The following is a 26,808-nucleotide window of genomic DNA, read 5'->3' on the forward strand; positions in this document are numbered from 1 at the left end:
AACACATCTGGACAACAGGAACACCTATGTGAGAATGCTGCTCATAGACTACAGTTCAGCATTCAACACTGCTGTTCCCTCCAGGCTCGACACCAAGCTCAGAGCCCTGGGTCTAGACACCACCCTCTGCAACTGGATCCTGATGGGCAGACCACAGGCTGTGAGGATGGGCAACAACACCTCCACCACACTGACTCTTAACACAGAGGCCACCCCAGGGGTGTTTCCTCGGCCCACTGTTGTACTCCCTAGTCCTGACGTGAACCAAAACCACCACCACTCTTAGCAGAGACGCTGATGTGCACTCTTGACAAGGCGGCTGAAGAAATTTGGCTTGCCACCCCAGGTCCTCTCCAAATACTGCCGCTGCACCATTGAGAGTGTCCTGACCGGTTGCATCATGGCCTGGTATGGGAATTGCTCCATCTACAACCGCAAGGCCATCCAGCGGGTGGTGAAGATGGCCCAGTACATCACTGGGACCGTGGCCCTCCGGCGGGTGGGGAAGACGGCCCAGTACATCACTGGGACCGGGGCCCTTCGGCGGGTGGGGAAGACGGCCCAGTACATCACTGGGACCTTGGCCCTCCGGCGGGTGTTGAAGACGGCCCAGTACATCACTGGGACCGTGGCCCTCCGGCGGGTGGGGAAGACGGCCTAGTACATCACTGGGACCGTAGCCCTCCAGCGGGTGGGGAAGACGGCCTAGTACCTCACTGGGACCGTGGCCCTCCGGCGGGTGGTGAAGACGGCCCAGTACATCACTGGGACCGTGGCCCTCCGGCGGGTGGTGAAGACGGCCCAGTACATCACTGGGACCGTGGCCCTCCCGCGGGTGGGGAAGACGGCCTAGTACCTCACTGGGACCGTGGCCCTCCGGCGGGTGGTGAAGACGGCCCAGTACATCACTGGGACCGTGGCCCTCCGGCGGGTGGGGAAGATGGCCCAGTACATCACTGGGACCGTGCTCCCACCCATCTAGGACATCTACTTGGTGAGGAAGTCCTGCAGCATCATCAAGGACCCAACACACTCCAGCCACAAACTGTTCTCTCCCTTACCGCCAGGCAGACAGTATCGGAGCATGAGGTCTGATACCAACAGGATCAGAGACATTTTCTATCTACAAGCCATCAGACTGCTGAACACTTGAACTGGCCTGACAACCTGCACTGACAGCTCACTTTCCAGCCCACTTTCCAGCTCACATTCTCAAACACATAGATCCCCCGAACGCAGCTCACTCTCCAGATCCCAATCACCTGAATTCTGATCACCTGTTCACACACCTGTATGTCATTATCACACACTATTTAGTTTATTTCTTTGCACCCCATCATTGCGAGGTATTGTTATTATTTTTGACACACTTCTATTCGGACCTCTATTTTCCCTGTAATTTGATCCTCCTGTGTATGATAAATTTAAAAACTACGTGATTTATTGAATATCTGAAACATACAATATACTTGCAGTGAAGCCGCTCAACAACTGCATCATACCAGTCATCCAACAGTCCCCCCCCCCCCAAGAAGAAAAAAAAATAATCAAATGAATTCCGTTCCCCACCCCCAAGAACCCCCCCCCCAATGCACCAACAGCCAAGAGAATGAACTAAAGAGAAAAAAGGAAAAGACAGAAGAAAACATGCAAAAAAAAGAATACATTTAAAACAAAGGACATCAAGAACAACTGAAATCCTAACAGCAATGCCTACTTTATATGTGTGTGTTCTTGTATGTGTTTATTTGAATGAGAGTGTGTATATGCATGTGTACAAACACCTGCACAGCATCAGCCTCAGGCAAACCGGCATTAGTTGTAAAAACAATGCCCCTCAGTGTCATGCAAACTGACTTTTTATAATGTTATTTTTTATTTTTTATACTTTTATCTTTGACCATCATTCTATCTCCCACACAGAAACTCCACTCTCACTTGTCTCCAATTCCACATCCCAACCCTCAGCTTCCCTCAGCTCATCCCATCTATCTCTGCTGGCCACCCACTTCGGGTTTCTACGCAACACATATCTTTCAACTATGCTGTGCAGCATGACAATGATCCCAAACACACCGCCCGGGCAACGAAGGAGTGGCTTCGTAAGAAGCATTTCAAGGTCCTGGAGTGGCCTAGCCAGTCTCCAGATCTCAACCCCATAGAAAATCTTTGGAGGGAGTTGAAAGTCCGTGTTGCCCAGCAACAGCCCCAAAACATCACTGCTCTAGAGAAGATCTGCATGGAGGAATGGACCTAAATACCAGCAACAGTGTGTGAAAACCTTGTGAAGACTTACAGAAAACGTTTGACCTCTGTCATTGCCAACAAAGGGTATATAACAAAGTATTGAGATAAACTTTTGTTATTGACCAAATACTTATTTTCCACCATCATTTGCAAATAAATAAATAAAAAATCCTACAATGTGATCTTCTGGATTTTTTTTCTAATTTTGTCTGTCATAGTTGAAGTGTACCTATGATGCAAATTACAGGCCTCTCTAATCTTTTTAAGTGGGAGAACTTGCACAATTGGTGGCTGACTAATTACTTTTTTGCCACACTGTATATATCAACTCATACATCCTGTACCATGGAATCGGTACATCAAAAATCTCTTCCCAACTATTTTGCAATCTGTATGGCACAGTTGTCAACATCCTGGTCCTCAAATGAAATGGGTATACTTTCCTATGTATGCTATTTTTATTCCTCCGACAGTTTTGATCCTTTATATTGGGCAGACAGACCAGGTCCCTACCTTCTCCCGCTGCCACCTGCCTCCTCCATTTTTGTGGTAATGCTGTAATCAATTGGTTGTACTCTTGGATTGAGCAGACCTTCCCGTACAATTCTGATAACTCCATGAAGGACATAACTCTACCATTCCAATTTACAATATAATTTAAGAACAAAATACCCTTTCCCATAAATACAGGTATTTTATCAACCAGCACATTTGAGTTCAGCCATAATATTTGTTGTACCTTTTCAGGGGGATGAAATTTAAATTGTAGCTAGTTCTGCAATGCTTGTTTGAAAAAGAGAGATACTTTGGAAAAAAGTATAATTTTCAATTAATCGAAAATGAGACAGGGCAATCTGCACAAAGGCAAAAAGGCAATTTTTAAACAATGGATGAGCTTTTCTTAGTAATCTACTTGAGAACCATTTAGGGTTCAAATAAAACTTTTGAATGAGTGAAGCTTTTAGAGAGAGGTTTAGTGCTTTTATATTTGATGATCTCAACCCACCCAATACATATTAATTATATAGATAGGCACGTCTTATTTTTGTCTGGTTTAGCGTCCCAGATAAAGCGGAATATTTTTTGCTCAAATGATTTGAAAAGCAAATCATCAGGATCAGACAGAGCCATAAGTAACTGAGTGAACAGAGATATGACTAAGGAGTTAATCAGGGCAATTTTTTAATAAATAGACAGGTATTTACCTCTCCATGATTGTAGGATCTTGTCTATTTTAAGTTTTCTATTGAAATTCATTGTGGAGAGCTTATTTACAGTGCCTTGCGAAAGTATTTGGCCCCCTTGAACTTTGCGACCTTTTGACACATTTCAGGCTTCAAACATAAAGATATAAAAGTGTATTTTTTTGTGAAGAATCAACAACAAGTGGGACACAATCATGAAGTGGAACAACATTTATTGGATATTTCAAACTTTTTTAACAAATCAAAAACTGAAAAATTGGTCGTGCAAAATTATTCAGCCCCCTTAAGTTAATAATTTGTAGCGCCACCTTTTGCTGCGATTACAGCTGTAAGTCGCTTGGGGTACGTCTCTATCAGTTTTGCACATCGAGAGACTGACATTTTTTCCCATTCCTCCTTGCAAAACAGCTCGAGCTCAGTGAGGTTGGATGGAGAGCATTTGTGAACAGCAGTTTTCAGTTCTTTCCACAGATTCTCGATTGGATTCAGGTCTGGACTTTGACTTGGCCATTCTAACACCTGGATATGTTTATTTTTGAACCATTCCATTGTAGATTTTGCTTTATGTTTTGGATCATTGTCTTGTTGGAAGACAAATCTCCGTCCCAGTCTCAGGTCTTTTGCAGACTCCATCAGGTTTTCTTCCAGAATGGTCCTGTATTTGGCTCCATCCATCTTCCCATCAATTTTAACCATCTTCCCTGTCCCTGCTGAAGAAAAGCAGGCCCAAACCATGATGCTGCCACCACCATGTTTGACAGTGGGGATGGTGTGTTCAGCTGTGTTGCTTTTACGCCAAACATAACGTTTTGCATTGTTGCCAAAAAGTTCAATTTTGGTTTCATCTGACCAGAGCACCTTCTTCCACATGTTTGGTGTGTCTCCCAGGTGACTTGTGGCAAACTTTAAACAACACTTTTTATGGATATCTTTAAGAAATGGCTTTCTTCTTGCCACTCTTCCATAAAGGCCAGATTTGTGCAATATACGACTGATTGTTGTCCTATGGACAGAGTCTCCCACCTCAGCTGTAGATCTCTGCAGTTCATCCAGAGTGATCATGGGCCTCTTGGCTGCATCTCTGATCAGTCTTCTCCTTGTATGAGCTGAAAGTTTAGAGGGACGGCCAGGTCTTGGTAGATTTGCAGTGGTCTGATACTCCTTCCATTTCAATATTATCGCTTGCACAGTGCTCCTTGGGATGTTTAAAGCTTGGGAAATCTTTTTGTATCCAAATCCGGCTTTAAACTACTTCACAACAGTATCTCGGACCTGCCTGGTGTGTTCCTTGTTCTTCATGATGCTCTCTGCGCTTTTAACGGACCTCTGAGACTATCACAGTGCAGGTGCATTTATACGGAGACTTGATTACACACAGGTGGATTGTATTTATCATCATTAGTCATTTAGGTCAACATTGGATCATTCAGAGATCCTCACTGAACTTCTGGAGAGAGTTTGCTGCACTGAAAGTAAAGGGGCTGAATAATTTTGCACGCCCAATTTTTCAGTTTTTGATTTGTTAAAAAAGTTTGAAATATCCAATAAATGTTGTTCCACTTCATGATTGTGTCCCACTTGTTGTTGATTCTTCACAAAAAAAATACAGTTTTATATCTTTATGTTTGAAGCCTGAAATGTGGCAAAAGGTCGCAAAGTTCAAGGGGGCCGAATACTTTCGCAAGGCACTGTATATATTTTGTGATATGAATACCGAGTATGTCAACTTCACCATCAGCCCATTTTATAGGTAAACTGCAGGGTAATGTAAAAGTTGTATTTTTTAAAAGATCCAATACGTAATATTGTACACTTATCAAGATTAGGTTTTAATCCAGAGAGTACAGAAAAGTTATCTAGAGCTTCAATGAGACATTGCAGGGATCTAGCTTATGGACTTAATATAAAACTTGAGTCATCGGTATACATGGACACCTTTGTTTTTAAGCCTTGGATGTCTAATCCTCTCATGTTGTTATTGGATCTGATTTTAATAGCTAGCATTTCGATGACCATAACGAATAGATGTGGTGACAGCAGACACCCTTGTTTAACTCCTCTTGACAATTCAAAACTCTCTGAGAAGTAGCCGTTATTTACTATTTTACACCTGGGTTGCTATGCATTAGAGAGACAATAGAGAGAGAGGGAGAGAAGAGAAGAGAAACGAGAGTGAGAAGAGAGCGATATCAGGTGTGTGTTTATGTATAAGTCTCTGTGTAAGCTAGCATGTAATTGAGTACGTGTATGTTCATATCCACTTCATAATGTTCAGTTATTTTTACAGTACCCATACCTTCTTTTTTTTCGGAACCTGAAGTCCCTGTAGAATTTAGTACAGCCATGGTGTTATGGAGCTGTCTCGGAATAGCTGTCCGTCTATAAAGGGTTTGTATGATAGTTTTGGCCTGCCTCACTGACGACGCATTTTGCCTATTCCCTGCTTGTACTTTAGCCTATCGGATTTTCTGTTATCAACCTATTGCCTGATCTCTCGGACAACGTTGCTAGCTTTTTCCCTGCCCCTACTGTTGCCCTTTTGGACACCTGCTGCACCCTGCGCTTGAAACCAGCTCTGTCTCCCATTGTGTTCATTACAGTAACATTATGAACACCTGCTCTTTCCATAACATAGACTGAACAGGAAACATGGCTCACTCGGGATACGTTATCAGAGTCGGTTCAGCCACCTGGTTTCTTCACGCATCGCGCCGACAGAAACAAACATATCTCTGGTAAGAAGGAGGGCGCGGGTGTATGTCTTATGATTAACGAGTCGTGGTGTGATCATAACAACATACAGGAACTCAAGTCCTTTTGTTCACCTGACCTAGAATTCCTTACAATCAAATGCTGACTGCATTATCTACCAAGAGAATTATCTTCCATTATAATCACAGTCGTGTATATCACCCCAAGCAGATACCTCGACGGCCCTGAAAAAACTTTATTGGACTCTATGTAAACTGGAAACCACTTATCCTGAGGCTGTATTTATTGTAGCTGGGGATTTTAACAAGGCTAATCTGAATACACGGCTCGCTAAATTTCATCAGCATATCGAATGCGTGACCCGGGCTGGCAAAATTCTGGACCATTGTTACTCTAACTTCCGCGACACATACAAAGCCCTCCCTCGCCCTCCTTTCGGCACATCAGACCACGACTACATTTTGTTGCTCCCAGTCTATAGGCAGAAACTAAAACAGGAAATACCCATGCTCAGGTGTATTCAAACCTGATGCGACCGATCTGATTCCATGCTTCAAGATTGCTTTGATCACGTGGACTGGGATATGTTCCGGATAGCGTCAGACAACAACATTAATGTATATGCTAATTCGGTGAGTGAGTCTATTAGCAAGTGCATCGGTGATGTTGTTCCCACTGCAACTATTAAAACCTTCCCCAACCAGAAACCGCACAAAACTGGCGCAGCGATCCACTGCTTTTAATCATGGCAAAGCGACTGGAAACATGACCGAATACAAACAGTGTAGCTATTCACTCCGCAAGGCAATCAAACAAGCTAAGCGTCAGTATAGAGACAAAATAGAGTCACAATTCAATGGCTCAGGCACGAGAGGTATGTGGCAGGGTCTACAGTCAATCACGGACTACAAAAAGAAAACCAGCCCCGTCGCAGACATCGATGTCTTGCTCCCAGACAAGCTAAACCACTTCTTTGCTCGCTTTGAGGACAATACAGTGCCACTGACACGGCCCGCCACCAAAACCTGCGGGCTCTCCTTCACCTCAGCCAACATGAGTAAAACATTTAAACGTGTTTACCCTCGCAAGGCTGCCGGCCCAGACAGCATCCCTAGCCGCGTCCTCAGAGCATGCACAGACCAGCTGGCTGGTGTGTTTACGGACATATTCAATCAATCCCTATCCCAGTCTGCTGTTCCCACATGCTTCAAGAGGGCCACCATTGTTCCTATTCCCAAGAAAGCTAAGGTAACTGAGCTAAACATCAAATTTGCAGACTACAGTGGTAGGCTTGATTACCAAGACGGCCTACAGGGAGGAGGTGAGGGCCCTTGGGTGTGTGGTGTCAGGAAAATAACCTCTCACTCAACGTCAGCAAAACAAAGGAGATGATTGTGGACTTCAGGAAACAGCAGAGGGAGCACTCCCCCTATCCACATTGACGGGACCGTAGTGGAGAAGGTGGAAAGTTTTAAGTTCATCGGCGTACACATCACAGACAAACTGAAATGGTCCACCCACACAGACAGTGTGGTGAAGAAGGCACAACAGCGCCCACAACCGCAAGGCTCTCCAGAGGGTAGTGAGGTCTGCACAACGCATCGCCGGGGGCAAACTACCTGCCCTCCAGGACACCTACACCACCCAGTGTCACAGGAAGGCCAAAAAGATCATCAAGGACAACAACCACCCGAGCCACTGCCTGTTCACCCCGTTATCATCCAGAAGGCGAGGTCAGTACAGGTGCATCAAAGCTGGGACCGAGAGACTGAAAAACAGCTAACAATCTCAAGGCCATCAGACTGTTAAACAGCCATCACTAACATTGAGTGGCTGCTGCCAACATACTGACTCAAATCTCTAGCCACGTTAATAATTATAAATTGGATGTAATAAATGTATCACTAGTCACTTTAAACAATTCCACTCGATATAATGTATACACACCCTACATTACTCATCTCATATGTATATACTGTACTCTATACCATCTACTGCATATTGCCTACGCCGTTCGGCCATCGCTCTTCCATATATTTCTATGTACATATTCTTATTAATTCCTTCCACTTGTGTGCATAAGGTAGTTGTTGTGAAATTGCTGGATTACTTGTTAGAAATTACTGCACGGTCAGAACTAGAAGCACAAGCATTTCGCTACACTCGCATTAACATCTACTAGCCATGTGTATGTGACCAATAAGATTTGATTTGATCTGAAAGCTATGATCCCTTATTGATGTCACTTGTTAAATCCACTTTAAATAATTGTAGAGGAAGGGGAGGAGACAGGTTAAAGAGAGATTTTTAAGCCTTCAGACATGGATTGTGTATGTGTGCTATTCAGAGGGTGAATGGGCAAGACAAAAGATTTAAGTGCCTTTGAGCGGGGTATGGTGGTAGATGCCAGGCACACCGGTTTGAGTGTGTCAAGAACTGCAACACAGCTGGGTTTTTCACATTCAACAATTTCCTGTTTGTATCAAGAAGGACATCCAGCCAACTTGGCACAACTGTGGGAAGCATTGGAGTCAACATGGTCCAACATCCTTGCGGAATGCTTTTGCCACCTTATAGAATCCATGCCCCGGCGAATTGAGGCTGTTCTGCGGGGAAAAGGGGGTGAAACACAATAACAGGAAGGTGTTCCTAATGTTTTGTACACTCAGTGTATATATATATATATATATATATATATAGAGAGAGAGAGAGACTCTAGTCATAAACATCCACATAACTGGTTTCAAACAGACACACTACAAATCCTCACAACAAGAGGAACCCAAACTGGGGTTTTAATGATTCCTCCTGAAATTACAACTGACTACTGAGGTGTGTTGACAGTGTAGCACAGATCATTAGGATATTGTCAGCCACGCCAAGGGCAGATTTCTAGATGAAAAGAAACATATTCACATAGAACTATTAATTGCTTCTCTGTGGTTTGGAGATTTGTCTTGCAATGCTTTGAGATTTTTTTAGTTAATTTTTGTAATGCTAACTGCATTTTACAACTTATTTTGTGTGTTAATATATAGGAATCAAATCAACGTTTATTTGTCACGTGCGCCAAGTACAACAGGTTACACCTTACAGTGAAATGCTTACTTCCAAGCCCTAACCAACAGTGTAGACCTTACAGTGAAATGCTTACTTACAGGCCCTAACCAACAGTGTAGACCTTACAGTGAAATGCTTACTTCCAAGCCCTAACCAACAGTGTAGACCTTACAGTGAAATGCTTACTTACAGGCCCTAACCAACAGTGTAGACCTTACAGTGAAATGCTTACTTCCAAGCCCTAACCAACAGTGTAGACCTTACAGTGAAATGCTTACTTACAGGCCCTAACCAACAGTGTAGACCTTACAGTGAAATGCTTACTTCCAAGCCCTAACCAACAGTGTAGACCTTACAGTGAAATGCTTACTTCCAAGCCCTAACCAACAGTGTAGACCTTACAGTGAAATGCTTACTTACAAGCCCTAACCAACAGTGTAGACCTTACAGTGAAATGCTTACTTACAGGCCCTAACCAACAGTGTAGACCTTACAGTGAAATGCTTACTTACAAGCCCTAACCAATAGTGCATTTTGTAAGTAAAAAATAGGGATTAGGTAAACAATAGATAAGTAAAGACATTTAAAAAACAGTAAAATGACAGTGAAATTAACAGTAGCGAGGCTCTATACAGGTGGTACCGGTACAGAGTCAATGTGCGGGGCCACAGGTTAGTCGGGTTAATTGAGGTAATATGTACATGAATGTGTAGTTAAAGTGACTATGCATAGATGATAAACAGAGAGTAGCAGCAGCGTAAAAGAGGAGTTGGGGGGTGGCAGGACATAATGCAAATAGTCCGGGTAGCCATTTGGTTACCTGTTCAGGAGTCTTATGGCTTGGAGGTAAAAGCTGTTGAGAAGCCTTTTGATCCTAGACTTGGCGCTCTGGAACCGCTTGCCATGCGGTAGTAGAGAGAACAGTCTATGACTGGGGTGGCTGGGGTCTTTGACAATTTTTAGGGCCTTCCTCTGACACCGCCTGGTGTAGAGGTCCTGGATGGCAAGCTGCTTAGCCCCAGTGATGTACTGGGCCTTACCCACTACCCTCTGTAGTGCCTTGCGGTCGAAAGCCAAGCAGTTGTCATACCAGGCAGTGATGCAACCTGTCAGGATGCTCTCTATGTTGCAGCTATAGAACCTTTTGAGGATCTGAGGACCCATGCCAAATCTTTTCAGTCTCCTGAGGGGGAATAGGTTTTGTGCCCTCAACACGACTGTCTTGGTGTGTTTGGACCATGTTAGTTTGTTGGTGAGGTGGACAACAAGGAACTTGAAGCTCTCAACCTGCTCCACTACAGCCCCGTCGATGAGAATGGGGTCGTGCTCGGTCCTCCTTTTCCTGTAGTCCACAATCATCTCCTTAGTCTTGAATCCGGTGGTCAGTTGATTCGTGGTTTATCCTTATGGCTTTAATGTACGCGTCAATACAGTTGAAGTCGGAAGTTTACATACACCTTAGCCAAATACATTTAAACTCAGTTTTTCACAATTCCCGACATTGAATCCTAGTAAAAATTCCCTGTCTTAGGTCATTTAGGATCACCACTTTATTTTAAGAATGTGAAATGTCAGAATAATACTAGAGAGACTGATTTATTTAAGCTTTTATTTCTTTCATCACATTCCCAGTGGGTCAGAAGTTTACATACACTCAATTAGTATTTGGTAGCATTGCCTTTAAATTGTTTGACTTGGGTCAAACGTTTCAGGTAGCCTTCCACGAGCTTCCCACAATAAGTTGGGTGCATTTTGGACCATTCCTCCTGACAGAGCTGGTGTAACTGAGTCAGGTTGGTAGGCCTCCTTGCTCACACACGCTTTTTCAGTTCTGCCCACACATTTTCTATAGGATTGAGGTCAGGGCTTTGTGATGGCCACTCCAATACCTTGACTTTGTTGTCCTTAAGCCATTTTGCCACAACTTTGGAAGTATGCTTGGGGGCACTGAGTTTGAAGGTAGGCCTTGAAATACGTCCACAGGTACACCTCCAATTGACTCAAATGATGTCAATTAGCCTATCAAAAGCTATGTGATCATTTTCTGGAATTTTCCAAGCTGTTTAAAGGCACAGTCAACTTAGTGTATGTAAACTTCTGACCCAGTGGAATTGTGATACGCTGAATGATAAGTGAAATAATCTGTCTGTAAACAATTGTTGGAAAAATTACTTGTCATGCACAAAGTAGATGTCCTAACCGTCTTGCCAAAACTATAGTTTGTTAACAAAAAATGTGTGGAGTGGTTGAAAAACGAGTTTTAATGACTCCAACCTAAGTGTATGTAAACAAGTTTTAATGACTCCAACCTAAGTGTATGTAAACGAGTTTTAATGACTCCAACCTAAGTGTATGTAAACGAGTTTTAATGACTCCAACCTAAGTGTATGTAAACGAGTTTTAATGACTCCAACCTAAGTGTATGTAAACGAGTTTTAATGACTCCAACCTAAGTGTATGTAAACGAGTTTTAATGACTCCAACCTAAGTGTATGTAAACGAGTTTTAATGACTCCAACCTAAGTGTATGTAAACGAGTTTTAATGACTCCAACCTAAGTGTATGTAAACGAGTTTTAATGACTCCAACCTAAGTGTATGTAAACAAGTTTTAATGACTCCAACCTAAGTGTATGTAAACGAGTTTTAATGACTCCAACCTAAGTGTATGTAAACGAGTTTTAATGACTCCAACCTAAGTGTATGTAAACGAGTTTTAATGACTCCAACCTAAGTGTATGTAAACAAGTTTTAATGACTCCAACCTAAGTGTATGTAAACGAGTTTTAATGACTCCAACCTAAGTGTATGTAAACGAGTTTTAATGACTCCAACCTAAGTGTATGTAAACGAGTTTTAATGACTCCAACCTAAGTGTATGTAAACGAGTTTTAATGACTCCAACCTAAGTGTATGTAAACGAGTTTTAATGACTCCAACCTAAGTGTATGTAAACGAGTTTTAATGACTCCAACCTAAGTGTATGTAAACTAGTTTTAATGACTCCAACCTAAGTGTATGTAAACGAGTTTTAATGACTCCAACCTAAGTGTATGTAAACAAGTTTTAATGACTCCAACCTAAGTGTATGTCAACTAGTTTTAATGACTCCAACCTAAGTGTATGTAAACGAGTTTTAATGACTCCAACCTAAGTGTATGTAAACGAGTTTTAATGACTCCAACCTAAGTGTATGTAAACAAGTTTTAATGACTCCAACCTAAGTGTATGTAAACGAGTTTTAATGACTCCAACCTAAGTGTATGTAAACTAGTTTTAATGACTCCAACCTAAGTGTATGTAAACGAGTTTTAATGACTCCAACCTAAGTGTATGTAAACTAGTTTTAATGACTCCAACCTAAGTGTATGTAAACTAGTTTTAATGACTCCAACCTAAGTGTATGTAAACTAGTTTTAATGACTCCAACCTAAGTGTATGTCAACTTCCGACTTCAACTGTATATAATAACAATGAAAATGTCTTTCCACCTCAAGAAATTACAAAGTGCATCCTGAATTAATTTGGTTTCTTGTTCAATTGACTGGTCATGCTGAAATCCTGAATAGTTGTGTATGTACACTATACATCAAATACACATTTTAAACTACCGTGTTGTCAAGATGTAAAATAAGCTTTTGTCCTGTGATTGTACTGGATCACCCTTTAAAATCACTCATTAGATAGTGAGGGATGTCGTTTTAATCCTACTAATAAGATCTCCATGCTCTGTAATTGACTATGTGTATTAATGAATCATCATCTAGTGACCTTGGCTTATCAATGCCACTTTCCCGACATTCAGTTCATAACCAGTACAGCAGTGGCTGTAGTGTAGTTGTAGGGAATTCATTGTAGCTTACAGGCTCATGTAGAGGTGCTCCTGATGTGAGACATTTGTTGAAAGATCATAGAATCCCTAGAATGTTGTCAGCCAGCACACGTACAAAAAGCTCAGCCCATCACGGAGATATAGATTCTCTTCAGCTGATCACCTTGAAGCGGTTTTCCACCTATATTTGCTATTCCCAGATAAAAGTCAATATAGAGAGGGCCATGAAGAATAGACTAGTAAACTCTTATATCCACAGAAGGCTCTACCCTTAACAGAAAAACCACATGATTTCACATCAAATTTGAATTGTTAAATTATTGGGACAACATGTGTTTTTGGAACACTTCACACGTTTTCACATGTGTAGTTTAATGTTATCACATGTGTAGTTTAATGTTTTCACATGTGTAGTTTAATGTTATCACATGTTGCTTTACGTGTTGTTACCTATTATCACATGAACTTCACATAAGATCACATGAAATTCCAGTGTTTTTTCCATAAGGGTAGAATACTGATCCATATTTGTATGAGACTCAGTTGGCACAGCACGGGCTCAAATACATGATTCTAATACTTGTCTTTGAATGGTTTTTATTGTAGTTTTTATCAATTAAAACAAACACTATACATCTGACTGTATCAAATAAGGTTTATATTCCGATAGGCCTATGTCCTGTGCTTCCAATGAGTGTAACTTTACCTCTCAATGTACATCTGACTGTATCAAATAAGGTTTATTTTGATAGGCCTATGTCCTGTGCTTCCAATGAGTGTAACTTTACCTAACTGTCCATGCAACATTTTCATTGCCTCATGAGTATTAAACAGACATACACGGACTTCCATATTACTTCCACATTTGGTACCAACTTCTTCGTCTTGTGCAGGGGATTAAAAATACCACATTTACATCACAGTAGCACATCACATCAGAAATACAAGAACACTTTCAATCAATCAACGACACAGTGAAATTCATATTGTTTGTCTCAGTCTGACAGCGGTAGCTAACGACACAGTGAAATTCATATTGTTTGTCCCAGTCTGACAGAGGTGAATAACAACAGTGAAATTCATATCGTTTGTCTCAGTCTGACAGAGGTGGCTAACGACACAGTGAAATTCATATTGTTTGTCTCAGTCTGACAGAGGTGGCTAACGACACAGTGATATTCATATTGTTTGTCTCAGTCTGACAGAGGTGTCTAACGACACAGTGAAATTCATATTGTTTGTCTCAGTCTGACAGAGGTGGCTAACGACACAGTGAAATTCATATTGTTTGTCTCAGTCTGACAGAGGTGGCTAACGACACAGTGAAATTCATATCGTTTGTCTCAGTCTGACAGAGGTGGCTAACGACACAGTGAAATTCATATCGTTTGTCTCAGTCTGACAGAGGTGGCTAACGACACAGTGAAATTCATATTGTTTGTCTCAGTCTGACAGAGGTGGCTAACGACACAGTGAAATTCATATCGTTTGTCTCAGTCTGACAGAGGTGGCTAACGACACAGTGAAATTCATATTGTTTGTCTCAGTCTGACAGAGGTGGCTAACGACACAGTGAAATTCATATTGTTTGTCCCAGTCTGACAGAGGGGGCTAACGACACAGTGAAATTCATATCGTTTGTCTCAGTCTGACAGAGGTGGCTAACGACACAGTGAAATTCATATTGTTTGTCTCAGTCTGACAGAGGTGGCTAACGACACAGTGAAATTCATATTGTTTGTCTCAGTCTGACAGAGGTGGCTAACGACACAGTGAAATTCATATTGTTTGTCTCAGTCTGACAGAGGTGGCTAACGACACAGTGAAATCATATCGTTTGTCTCAGTCTGACAGAGGTGGCTAACGACACAGTGAAATTCATATCGTTTGTCCCAGTCTGACAGAGGTGGCTAACGACACAGTGAAATTCATATCGTTTGTCTCAGTCTGACAGAGGTGGCTAACGACACAGTGAAATTCATATCGTTTGTCTCAGTCTGACAGAGGTGGCTAACGACACAGTGAAATTCATATTGTTTGTCTCAGTCTGACAGAGGTGGCTAACGACACAGTGAAATTCATATTGTTTGTCCCAGTCTGACAGAGGGGGCTAACGACACAGTGAAATTCATATTGTTTGTCTCAGTCTGACAGAGGTGGCTAACGACACAGTGAAATTCATATTGTTTGTCTCAGTCTGACAGAGGTGGCTAACGACACAGTGAAATTCATATTGTTTGTCTCAGTCTGACAGAGGTGGCTAACGACACAGTGAAATTCATATCGTTTGTCTCAGTCTGACAGAGGTGGCTAACGACACAGTGAAATTCATATCGTTTGTCTCAGTCTGACAGAGGTGGCTAACGACACAGTGAAATTCATATCGTTTGTCTCAGTCTGACAGAGGTGGCTAACGACACAGTGAAATTCATATCGTTTGTCTCAGTCTGACAGAGGTGGCTAACGACACAGTGATATTTATGTAAGGAGTAGTACAGAAATTCTGCAATTTTGTGGTGTTTTTTTTACCATTACTCATAACTTCATAATACATTTGAACAGTAAACAACAAGTAATCCTTCATGTGCTGTCAAGCACCAAATCATTTTAATTTAGCTGCTTCCAAACACTAATGTAAAGTAGGCATGAGCCAGCCGTTCACATAGTTGATAATACACTGTACACCAAGGTAGTAAATTACATTGAGAGGGGTTAAGTAAGACACACAAAGGACAAATATTTTCATTAAAAAAAACTTAGGAAGAATGGGAACTTAAAATCAATTAATGAAGCCAACTATAGACAGCGGGATGTAATTGATATGGACTTAATGTCTCCGATATAACATAATAGCAGGACGTGAGTCTTCTTCTGTGGTTGATTTGTCAGGCAGCATAATGAACTGACCGATTGAAGGTGTCATCGGACTGAGATAAGATAAGGTCATGAACCTCTCCCTGGCCTCTTGTAATCTTTCCCCTGGGGGGGGTGGGGTGGGGGGGGGGGGGCATGTTTTATTAGCTAAATGGATGGAAACAGACAATGCTTGTGCAATCCTGTACTCAACTTGAATGGGAAAAAAATAATTTATTTGAATGTTTCTACATGATGTTGACAATCTTAAAGGGGCAAGCTGAGATTCAAACATCTATAAAGTGGTCACTCTGCCTAACGGATGTGTCAATCACAGATTGGCTCTTTAACGAACATAGCATACTGTATCTACTTTTGATTCCCTATACATTATATATATATATATATACACTATATATATATATATATATACTACCGTTCAAAAGGTTGGGGTCACTTAGAAATGTCCTTGTTTTTGAAAGAAAAGCTTTTTATTTTGGCAGTTAAATCCACTGTTTCTAGGCCGTCATTGAAAATAAGAATTTGTTCTTAACTGACTTGCCTAGTTAAATAAATAAAAATAACATAACATTGATCAGAAATACAGTGCAGACATTGTTAATGTTGTAGCCAGGATGGTAACTACATTAAAGGCCAGTTATACTGGAGGATGATAGCTACTGGAGGATGATAGCTACTGGAGGATGATAGCTACTGGAGGATGATAGCTACTGGAGCATGATAGCTACTGGAGGATGATAGCTACTGGAGGATGATAGCTACTGGAGCATGATAGCTACTGGAGCATGATAGCTACTGGAGGATGATAGCCAGGATGGTAACTACATTAAAGGCTAGTTATACTGGAGGATGATAGCTACCGGAGGATGATAGCCAGGATGGTAACTACATTAAAGGCTAGTTATACTGGAGGATGATAGCTATTAGAGGATGATAGCTACTGGAGGATGATAGCCAGGATGGTAACTACATTAAAGGCTAGTTATACTGGAGGATGATAGCTACTGGAGGATGATAGCTACTGGAGGATGATAGCCAGGATGGTAACTACATTAAAGGCTAGTTATACTGGAGGATGATAGCTACCGGAGGATGATAGCCAGGATGGTAACTACATTAAAGGCTAGTTATACTGGAGGATGATAGCTATTAGAGGATGATAGCTACTGGAGGATGATAGCCAGGATGGTAACTACATTAAAGGCTAGTTATACTGGAGGATGATAGCTACTGGAGGATGATAGCTACTGGAGGATGATAGCCAGGATGGTAACTACATTAAAGGCCAGTTATACTGGAGGATGATAGCTACTGGAGGATGATAGCTACTGGATGATGATAGCCAGGATGGTAACTACATTAAAGGCCAGTTATACTGGAGGATGATAGCTACTGGAGGATGATAGCTACTGGAGGATGATAGCCAGGATGGTAACTACATTAAAGGCCAGTTATACTGGAGGATGATAGCCAGGATGGTAACTACAGTAAAACCTGATAATTTAAGGTAGCTAGTGGAAAAGGAGAGACCTGGGAGAGACACTGGAGCTAACTGTTAATGAGGCATACCCCTGCCTCGTGGCAGCAGTTAGCAGCCACTCACGAACACACACACACAAACACGTGCGCGCACACACCAGCCTCAGACTGCATCAAAGCCTACATCAGACCAAACAAGGGCTTTAAAATTAATGAATGGCTTTGTCTCTGAGGGGTAATTTTCCATCATCAGCATTGGCAAACCCTATTGTCAGGGACTGAATAGGGAGGGAGGGAGAGCGGGGAGAGGGAGAGCAAGAGGGAGAGAGCACACCGTTGTTAGCTTGCATTTATCCTCATTAATTCTCAGATCACAGTCAATTCTCTTTCTCTCTCCCTGATAATTCTCTCTTTTTCTCTCTCTCTCCCTGATTAATTCTCTCTCTCTCTCTCTCCCTGAAAATGATCTCTCTCTCTCTCCCTGAAAAATCTCTCTCTCGCTTCCTGATAATTCTCTTTCTCTTCCTGATAATTCTCTCTCTCTCTCCCTGAATATTCTCTTTCTCTTCCTGATAATTATCTCTCTCTCTCCCTGAAAATTCTCCCTTTCTCTCGCTTCCTGATAATTATCTCTCTCTTCCTGATCATTATCTCTCTCTTCCTGATAATTATCTCTCTCTCCCTGATAATTCTCCCTTTCTCTCGCTTCCTGATAATTATCTCTCTCTTCCTGATCATTATCTCTCTCTTCCTGATAATTATCTCTCTCTCCCTGATAATTCTCTGTCTTTTCTTTCTCCTCAGGGTATTGGTCCTATTCCTGTCCAGAGAGAAGGAGGGTCAGACGGAGGGGGGGGGGGGGGGGGGGGTGTTAAGGTTAGCCCATCTACCCTGGAGGCCACCCTGCGTCAGATCAAACAGGCTGGTCTATTGGGACTCAAAGTCTAACTGATATTGATAGAGGTCTCGCTTCTAGCAGCTCGATAAATCACGACAACAACCTAAAAGAGGCTGAGTTCTGAGGTGTAGCCATTTAACAGTGATCTGTCTGTCTGATGTCTGGGGTGTAGCCATTTAACAGTGATCTGTCTGATGTCTGAGGTGTAGCCATTTAACAGTGATCTGTCTGATTTCTGATGTGTAGCCATTTAACAGTGATCTGGCTGGCTGATTTCTGAGGTGTCGCCATTTAACAGCGATCTGTCTGATTTCTGATGTGTAGCCATTTAACAGTGATCTGGCTGATTTCTGAGGTGTAGCCATTTAACAGTGATCTGGCTTATTTCTGAGGTGTAGCCATTTAACAGTGATCTGGCTTATTTCTGAGGTGTAGCCATTTAACAGTGATCTGGCTGATTTCTGAGGTGTAGCCATTTAACAGTGATCTGGCTTATTTCTGAGGTGTAGCCATTTAACAGTGATCTGGCTTATTTCTGAGGTGTAGCCATTTAACAGTGATCTGGCTGATTTCTGAGGTGTAGCCATTTAACAGTGATCTGGCTTATTTCTGAGGTGTAGCCATTTAACAGTGATCTGGCTTATTTCTGAAGTGTAGCCATTTAACAGTGATCTGGCTTATTTCTGAGGTGTAGCCATTTAACAGTGATCTGGCTGATTTCTGAGGTGTAGCCATTTAACAGTGATCTGGCTGATTTCTGAGGTGTAGCCATGTAATAGTGATCTGGCTTATTTCTGAGGTGTAGCCTTTTAACAGTGAAAAGAAGAAATAGAAGAAGAACTACAATACAGGTGTATTAGGGAGCGCTTATGATTATAACAGGGTTTTTCAGACGGGTTGGGGCTATTTTTTTGTCAACAAATAGCAACGTTTGTCGCAAACGAGGAATACAGTACATAAAGTATGATGAGATTCTCTAATGCTCTCTCTGCCCCAAATTACTGGAGTCTGAGTCAGTCTCTTAAAACGGTCTGCGTCACTACCCTCAATAAACTTCCAGGCATTAGAACAAGCCTTCCTGAAATGTCCCATAATTGCCTTACTGACACGGATGATATGAAGCAGAATATCATGGTATACAATGAGCCATGTAATAAAGTTGTATGATTAAATTCCTTTCAGCCAGGCTTCTTCTCTTTCCTCCGCCTCTCTACCTTCAGTATATTATGTCATTTACATGCTTCACGGCTTGTAGCAAAGCAATCCTATTTACCCCTTTACAACCCATAAATGGAAGAGGTGTGAGGGCTTTTAACAATCGCAGGACAATATATTTTTTCATTCACAGAGCTAAAAGGGTCTATGCTGTTAATGTGTGATTTTATTATCAGTTTATATGTTTGTAAAGACTACAGTATTTGGGGTCCTGCAGCAGAAATGTTTTCCCTCTTATGAAATCTGTCAACATTCCTTCCTCATAAATACGTTTGCAAACATATCATAATTCTTCAAGAGTGCATTGATGGAAAAATGAATTCCCATCATGCTTTAAGTTTTTCTGCCAGTCAACAGAAAACATTTTTCTACGAGCAGCTTCTACCAAGTCTCCGTGGCCCTATAGTGTTTACCCATCGGAGAGCTCCAGCACAGTTGTTTTTCACATCATCATTTTCTTACCAGTAACTACACCCTGGCTTTAATTCCGCTCTGGTGAATGCAGACTAATCAATCTCTCTCAGTTACCATCTGCATGTCCTTAGCCATTGTCTTCGTACTGTACTGTACAGTGTGGCTTGTTGATCGTCAGTCTCCTAAGTGAACTAGAAGAGCTACATATGCTTTGTGTTGAGTGTTCTTGCTTGCATCTATCTGCTTTAGTAAATATTTAGACAATAACCATGTCCATGTTTGCACTTGTTGTGAATCATTTTCTACCCCAGTTTGATTACCGTAAGGTTTCTTGTAGTGTGCTCATGTTTAGATAGTAAAAGCCCATCTCCACTCCACACCTCCACTGAGAAAAGCATAACAAAAAGGATGATCACTTTGTCACCTGCGATGAATAAAGCTAATATTTCCATATACCCTGCCAATTAGAGACAAATACAAGACACGCCAAGGCTACGGTCCACCCTCGTCTTTACCTCATTATAGGCAGGGTAGGGCCACATTTCAGAACTCCTAATGTGCATCCCAAATGGCACCCTATTCCCTATATTCCAATGGGGCCTTGGTCAAAAGTAGTGCACTATATAGGCAGTAGGGTGACATTTGGGACGTAGTCCTAGTTGATCTAGAATTGTTATGGCTTGTGTTTCCAGCTGTGAATCTTTCCTCTTTCCTTTTAATCAGTGTTCAGTGCTGGACAATTACAGGCCCTAATATTCATAAAGAACCTTCGGTTAGAGAGAGACATGGCTTTGAAAGAGGGTAGGCTGGGATGTCTGACAGCATTAAACAGCGAGAGGGCTTGAATTGATCCGTGACTCCTGCAGACATTTTACGTCTTAGCTTTGAGGAAAAGATCTTTACCCTGGACAATAAATACAAATGTTAATGAATTGCTCTGCATTCTGGGACTAAGAAATCCATTCCATGTGATGTTTTCACAGTAGGCAGTGGCAGCCAATGTTGACGTAACTACTGTACAGTTAAAACTCCCATCACCATTACTGTGTTATGCATTGAGTCTGAGTGGGTTTACAAGTGAGATAAAGACTTAATAATGAGCCTCCAAAAATATGCATTCAGTAACAGGTGCCATACCGTCTATGTATTGGCACCAACAAGATAACACACAACCGACTCATGTAAAGGAGATTTGTAGGGGGCCTATATATTTTGTTATTCATGGTATACCAGTGATGAACTCTCAAGAAAACCAAAGAAACACAGCTCCCTGCCTCCCCTGACACTCTGTAGGAGGGGCAATCACAATCAGAAGCCTTTGATACATTATTTCTGTTCAGATCCATATTTCATTTTTCTATGAAGAACGCTAAGCCTCCGTCCCAAATGGTACCCTATTCCCTATATAGTGCACTACTTTTGATCAAATGTAGTGCACTGTCTACAGAAGACCGAGTCATTTGGGAGGCATCCTAGAACTCTCTATGGAGCGTAATTACATTTCAAGGCTGGCGTTGTAACTTATCACACACTCAGTTGAAGGGTTCTTTTTTTTTATCATTTTGCCCCAGACCCCTGGCGCTGCTTCCTAGACTGACAAACTCAGTAGGGATGACGTGTTGCATTGCAGCTGAATAGTGGCATACCAATCAGACAGTTTTCATATAAGTAGAAGTCAAAAGTTTACATATACACTTAGGTTTGAGTCATTAAAACTCGTTTTTCAACCACTCCACAAATGTAGTTTTGGCAAGTCGGTTAGGACATCTACTTTGTGCATGACACAAGTAATTTTTCCAACAATTGTTTACAGACAGATTATTTCACTTATAATTCACTGTATCACAATTCCAGTGGGTCAGAAGTTCAGTAAATTGACTGTGCCTTTAAACAGCTTGGAAAATTCCAGAAAATTATGTCATGGCTTTAGAAGCTTCCGATAGGCTAATTGACATCATTTGAGTCAATTGGAGGTGTACCTGTGTATGCATTTCAAGGCCTACCTTCAAACTCAATGCCTCTTTGCTTGACATCATGGAAAAATCTAAAGAAATCAGCCAAGACCTCAGAAAAGAATTGTAGACCTCCACAAATCTTGTTCATCCTTGGGAGCAATTTCCAAACGCCTAAAGGTACTGCGTTCCTCTGTACAAACAATAGTACGCAAGTATAAACACCATGATACCACGCAGCCGTCATACCGCTCAGGAAGGAGACGTGTTCTGTCTCCTAGAGATGAACGTACTTTGGTGCGAAAAGTGCAAATCAATCCCAGAACAACAGCAAAGGACCTTGTGAAGATGCTGGAGGAAACAGGTACAAAGTATCTATATCCACAGTAAAACGAGTCCTATATCGACACAACCTGAAAGGCCGCTCATCATGGAAGAAGCCACTGCTCCACAACCGCCATGAAAAAGCCAGACTATCGTTTGCAACTGCACATGGGGACAAATATTGTACTATTTGGAGAACTGTCCTCTGGTCTGATGTTTGGAGGAAAAATGGGAAGGCTTGCAAGCTGTGAAGCACAGGGGTGGCAGCATCATGTTGTGGGGTAGCTTTGCTGCAGGAGGGACTGGTGCACTTTACGAAATAGATGGCATGATGAGTGAGGAAAAATGTTGTGCATATATTGAAGCAACATCTCAAGACATCAGTCAGGAAGTTAATGCTTGGTTGCAAATGGGTCTTCCAAATGGACAATGACCCCAAGCATGCTTCCAAAGTTGTGGCAAAATGGCTTAAGGACAACAAAGTCAAGGTATTGGAGTGGCCATCACAAAGCCCTGACCTCAATCTTATAGAACATTTGTTCTATTTGTTTTTCAGAACTGAAAAAGCATGTGTGAGCAAGGAGGCCTACAAACCTGACTCAGTTACACCAGCTCTGTCAGGAGGAATGGGCAAAATTCACCCAACTTATTGTGGGAAGCTTGTTGGAGGCTACCCGAAACGTTTGACCCAAGTTAAACAATTTAAATGTAATGCTACCAAATACTAATTGAGTGTATGTAAACTTCTGACCCACTTCTGAATGTGATGAAAGAAATAAAAGCTGAAATAAATCATTCGCTCTACTATTATTCTGACATTTCACACTCTTAAAATAAAGTGGTGATCCTAACTGGCCTAAAACAGGGAATTTTTACTAGGATTAAATGTCAGAAATTGTGAAAAAGTGAGTTTAAATGTATTTGGCTAAGGTGTATGTAAACTTTCAACTTCAACAGTTCCAACAAGGTATTTATTTATATTAACTCATGAAGTCAGTTAAGAACAAATTCGTATTTGCAATGCCAGCCTGCCTTGTTCAGGGGCAGAACTGCATATTTTTACCTTGTCAGCTCGGGGATTCGATCTAGCAACCTTTCAGTTACTGGCCCAACGCTCTAACCACTAGGCTACTTGCCTCCCCATAAGATACAGACAATATATAGGAGACAAAATCATCACTTCTATACATTCGACACAATAGCCAATTTCTCAGTGCTCTGTACTGTGAGGGTGTTTTGTGAAATATTACACTTTTCTAAGTTGCTCGTCATCTCCCCGTCTCTCTCCCACCCCCTTTTCCCATCTCCAGACTCCAGCTACGTCCAGTACTCTGGTAATTCCTACTTGGAGTTTGAGGGCATAGACCTTGGTGCCAACAACAACATCACTGTGAGGTTTCAGACCCAGGAGGCCCAGGGGACCATCCTGTACGTTGACCAAGGAGCAGTGACCAGGGGCTTCTTTTTCATGAAACTCTTCATCCAGGAGGGAATGCTACAGGTGAGGCTTTTTCCTGAGTACCAAATGGCACCCTATTCCCTATATAGTGCACTTCTTTTGACCAGGGCTCATGAGACTCAATAACTTGAAAGATAAAGGTTTTGTCCCAAATGGCACCCTATTCTCTCTATCTGCTATGGGAGGCCCTATGGGCTCTGGTCAACAGACTACATAGGGTTATGTTTGGGACACAGCCTCTATGTTTCTAGTCTCTATGAAGTCTTTGATTATTTTCTGTTTCATTGTTGTTTACAGTACTTTACTGCCTATATCGGCTGATGCAGCCTAGAATTGTGCATGTTTTGTGGACTATAGTGCTTTGTGGTATGTTTTTTACCAAACAATTGATGCACTATGTAGCAGACTATTATCATCACCCTGTTCTGATGTAGCAGACTATTATCATCACCCTGTTCTGATGTAGCAGACTGTTATCATCACCCTGTTCTGATGCATCATGTAGCAGACTATTATCATCACCCTGTTCTGATGCACCATGTAGCAGACTATTATCATCACCCTGTTCTGATGCATCATGTAGCAGACTATTATCATCACCCTGTTCTGATGTAGCAGACTATTAGCATCACCCTGTTCTGATGTACCATGTATCAGACTATTATCATCACCCTGTTCTGATGTAGCATACTATTATCATCACCCTGTTATGATGCACCATGTAGCAGACTATTATCATCACCCTGTTCTGATATAGCATACTATTATCATCACCCTGTTATGATGCACCATGTAGCAGACTATTATCATCACCCTGTTCTGATGTACCATTTATCAGACTATTATCATCACCCTGTTCTGATGTACCATTTATCAGACTCTTATCATCACCCTGTTCTGATGTAGCATACTATTATCATGACCCTGTTCTGATGCACCATGTATCAGACTATTATCATCACCCTGTTCTGATGTACCATGTAGCAGACTATTATCATCACCCTGTTCTGATGTACCATGTATCAGACTCTTATCATCACCCTGTTCTGATGCACCATGTAGCAGACTATTATCATCACCCTGTTCTGATGTACCATGTAGCATACTATTATCATCACCCTGTTCTGATGTACCATGTAGCAGACTATTATCATCACCCTGTTCTGGTGTATCAGACTATTATCATCACCCTGTTCTGATGCACCATGTAGCAGACTATTATCATCACCCTGTTCTGATGTACCATGTAGCAGATTATTATCATCACCCTGTTCTGATGTACCATGTAGCAGACTATTATCATCACCCTGTTCTTATGTACCATGTAGCAGACTATTTGCATCACCCTCCTCTGATGTACCATGTAGCAGACTCTTATCATCACCCTGTTCTGGTGTATCAGACTATTATCATCACCCTGTTCTGATGCATCATGTAGCAGACTATTATCATCACCCTGTTCTGATGTAGCAGACTATTAGCATCACCCTGTTCTGATGTACCATGTATCAGACTATTATCATCACCCTGTTCTGATATAGCATACTATTATCATCACCCTGTTATGATGCACCATGTAGCAGACTATTATCATCACCCTGTTCTGATATAGCATACTATTATCATCACCCTGTTATGATGCACCATGTAGCAGACTATTATCATCACCCTGTTCTGATGTACCATTTATCAGACTATTATCATCACCCTGTTCTGATGTACCATTTATCAGACTCTTATCATCACCCTGTTCTGATGTAGCATACTATTATCATGACCCTGTTCTGATGCACCATGTATCAGACTATTATCATCACCCTGTTCTGATGTACCATGTAGCAGACTATTATCATCACCCTGTTCTGATGTACCATGTATCAGACTCTTATCATCACCCTGTTCTGATGCACCATGTAGCAGACTATTATCATCACCCTGTTCTGATGTACCATGTAGCAGACTATTATCATCACCCTGTTCTGGTGTATCAGACTATTATCATCACCCTGTTCTGATGCACCATGTAGCAGACTATTATCATCACCCTGTTCTGATGCACCATGAAGCAGATTATTATCATCACCCTGTTCTGATGTACCATGTAGCAGACTATTATCATCACCCTGTTCTTATGTACCATGTAGCAGACTATTTGCATCACCCTCCTCTGATGTACCATGTAGCAGATTCTTATCATCACCCTGTTCTGGTGTATCAGACTATTATCATCACCCTGTTCTGATGTACCATGTAGCAGATTATTATCATCACCCTGTTCTGATGTACCATGTAGCAGATTATTATCATCACCCTGTTCTGATGTAGCAGACTTTTATCACCACCCTGTTCGGATGTAGTATGTATCAGACTATTATCATCACCCTGTTCTGATGCATCATGTATCAGATTATTATCATCACCCTGTTCTGATGTAGCAGACTATTATCATCACCCTGTTTTGATGCACCATGTCGCAGACTATTATCATCACCCTGTTCGGATGTAGTATGTATCAGACTATTATCATCACCCTGTTCTGATGTACCATGTAGCAGATTATTATCATCACCCTGTTCTGATGTACCATGTAGCAGACTATTATCATCACCCTGTTCTGATGTAGCAGACTATTATCATCACCCTGTTCGGATGTAGTATGTATCAGACTATTATCATCACCCTGTTCTGATGCATCATGTATCAGATTATTATCATCACCCTGTTCTGATGTAGCAGACTATTATCATCACCCTGTTTTGATGCACCATGTAGCAGACTATTATCATCACCCTGTTCTGATGCACCATGTAGCAGACTATTATCATCACCCTGTTCTGATGTACCATGTAGCAGATTATTATCATCACCCTGTTCTGATGTACCATGTAGCAGACTATTATCATCACCCTGTTCTTATGTACCATGTAGCAGACTATTTGCATCACCCTCCTCTGAAGTACCATGTAGCAGACTATTATCATCACCCTGTTCTGATGTAGCAGACTTTTATCACCACCCTGTTCTGATGCACCATGTATCCGACTATCATCATCACCCTGTTCTGATGCCACATGTAGGAGACTATTATCATCACCCTGTTCTGATGTAGCAGACTATTATCATCGCCCTGTTCGGATG

At 41.7% G+C, this 26,808-nt stretch overlaps 1 protein-coding gene across 1 annotated transcript in view; it reads left to right on the plus strand.

The window, feature by feature from the left end:
* The first annotated feature begins 9,879 nt into the window (after positions 1–9,879).
* LOC149985680 (protein eyes shut homolog) overlaps positions 9,880–26,808 on the plus strand; it is a 34,979-nt gene continuing 18,050 nt past the window's right edge. The window contains exons 1-2 of the mRNA XM_090184781.1: positions 9,880–9,895; positions 23,522–23,712. Of these exons, the coding sequence (XP_090040907.1) occupies positions 9,880–9,895; positions 23,522–23,712 (207 nt within the window). The remainder of the gene's footprint in view (positions 9,896–23,521; positions 23,713–26,808) is intronic.

Source organism: Oncorhynchus mykiss, chromosome 1 (genome assembly GCF_057628025.1).
Source record: "Oncorhynchus mykiss isolate SJ-2025 chromosome 1, ASM5762802v1, whole genome shotgun sequence".
In the NCBI taxonomy this organism is placed as follows: domain Eukaryota; kingdom Metazoa; phylum Chordata; class Actinopteri; order Salmoniformes; family Salmonidae; genus Oncorhynchus; species Oncorhynchus mykiss.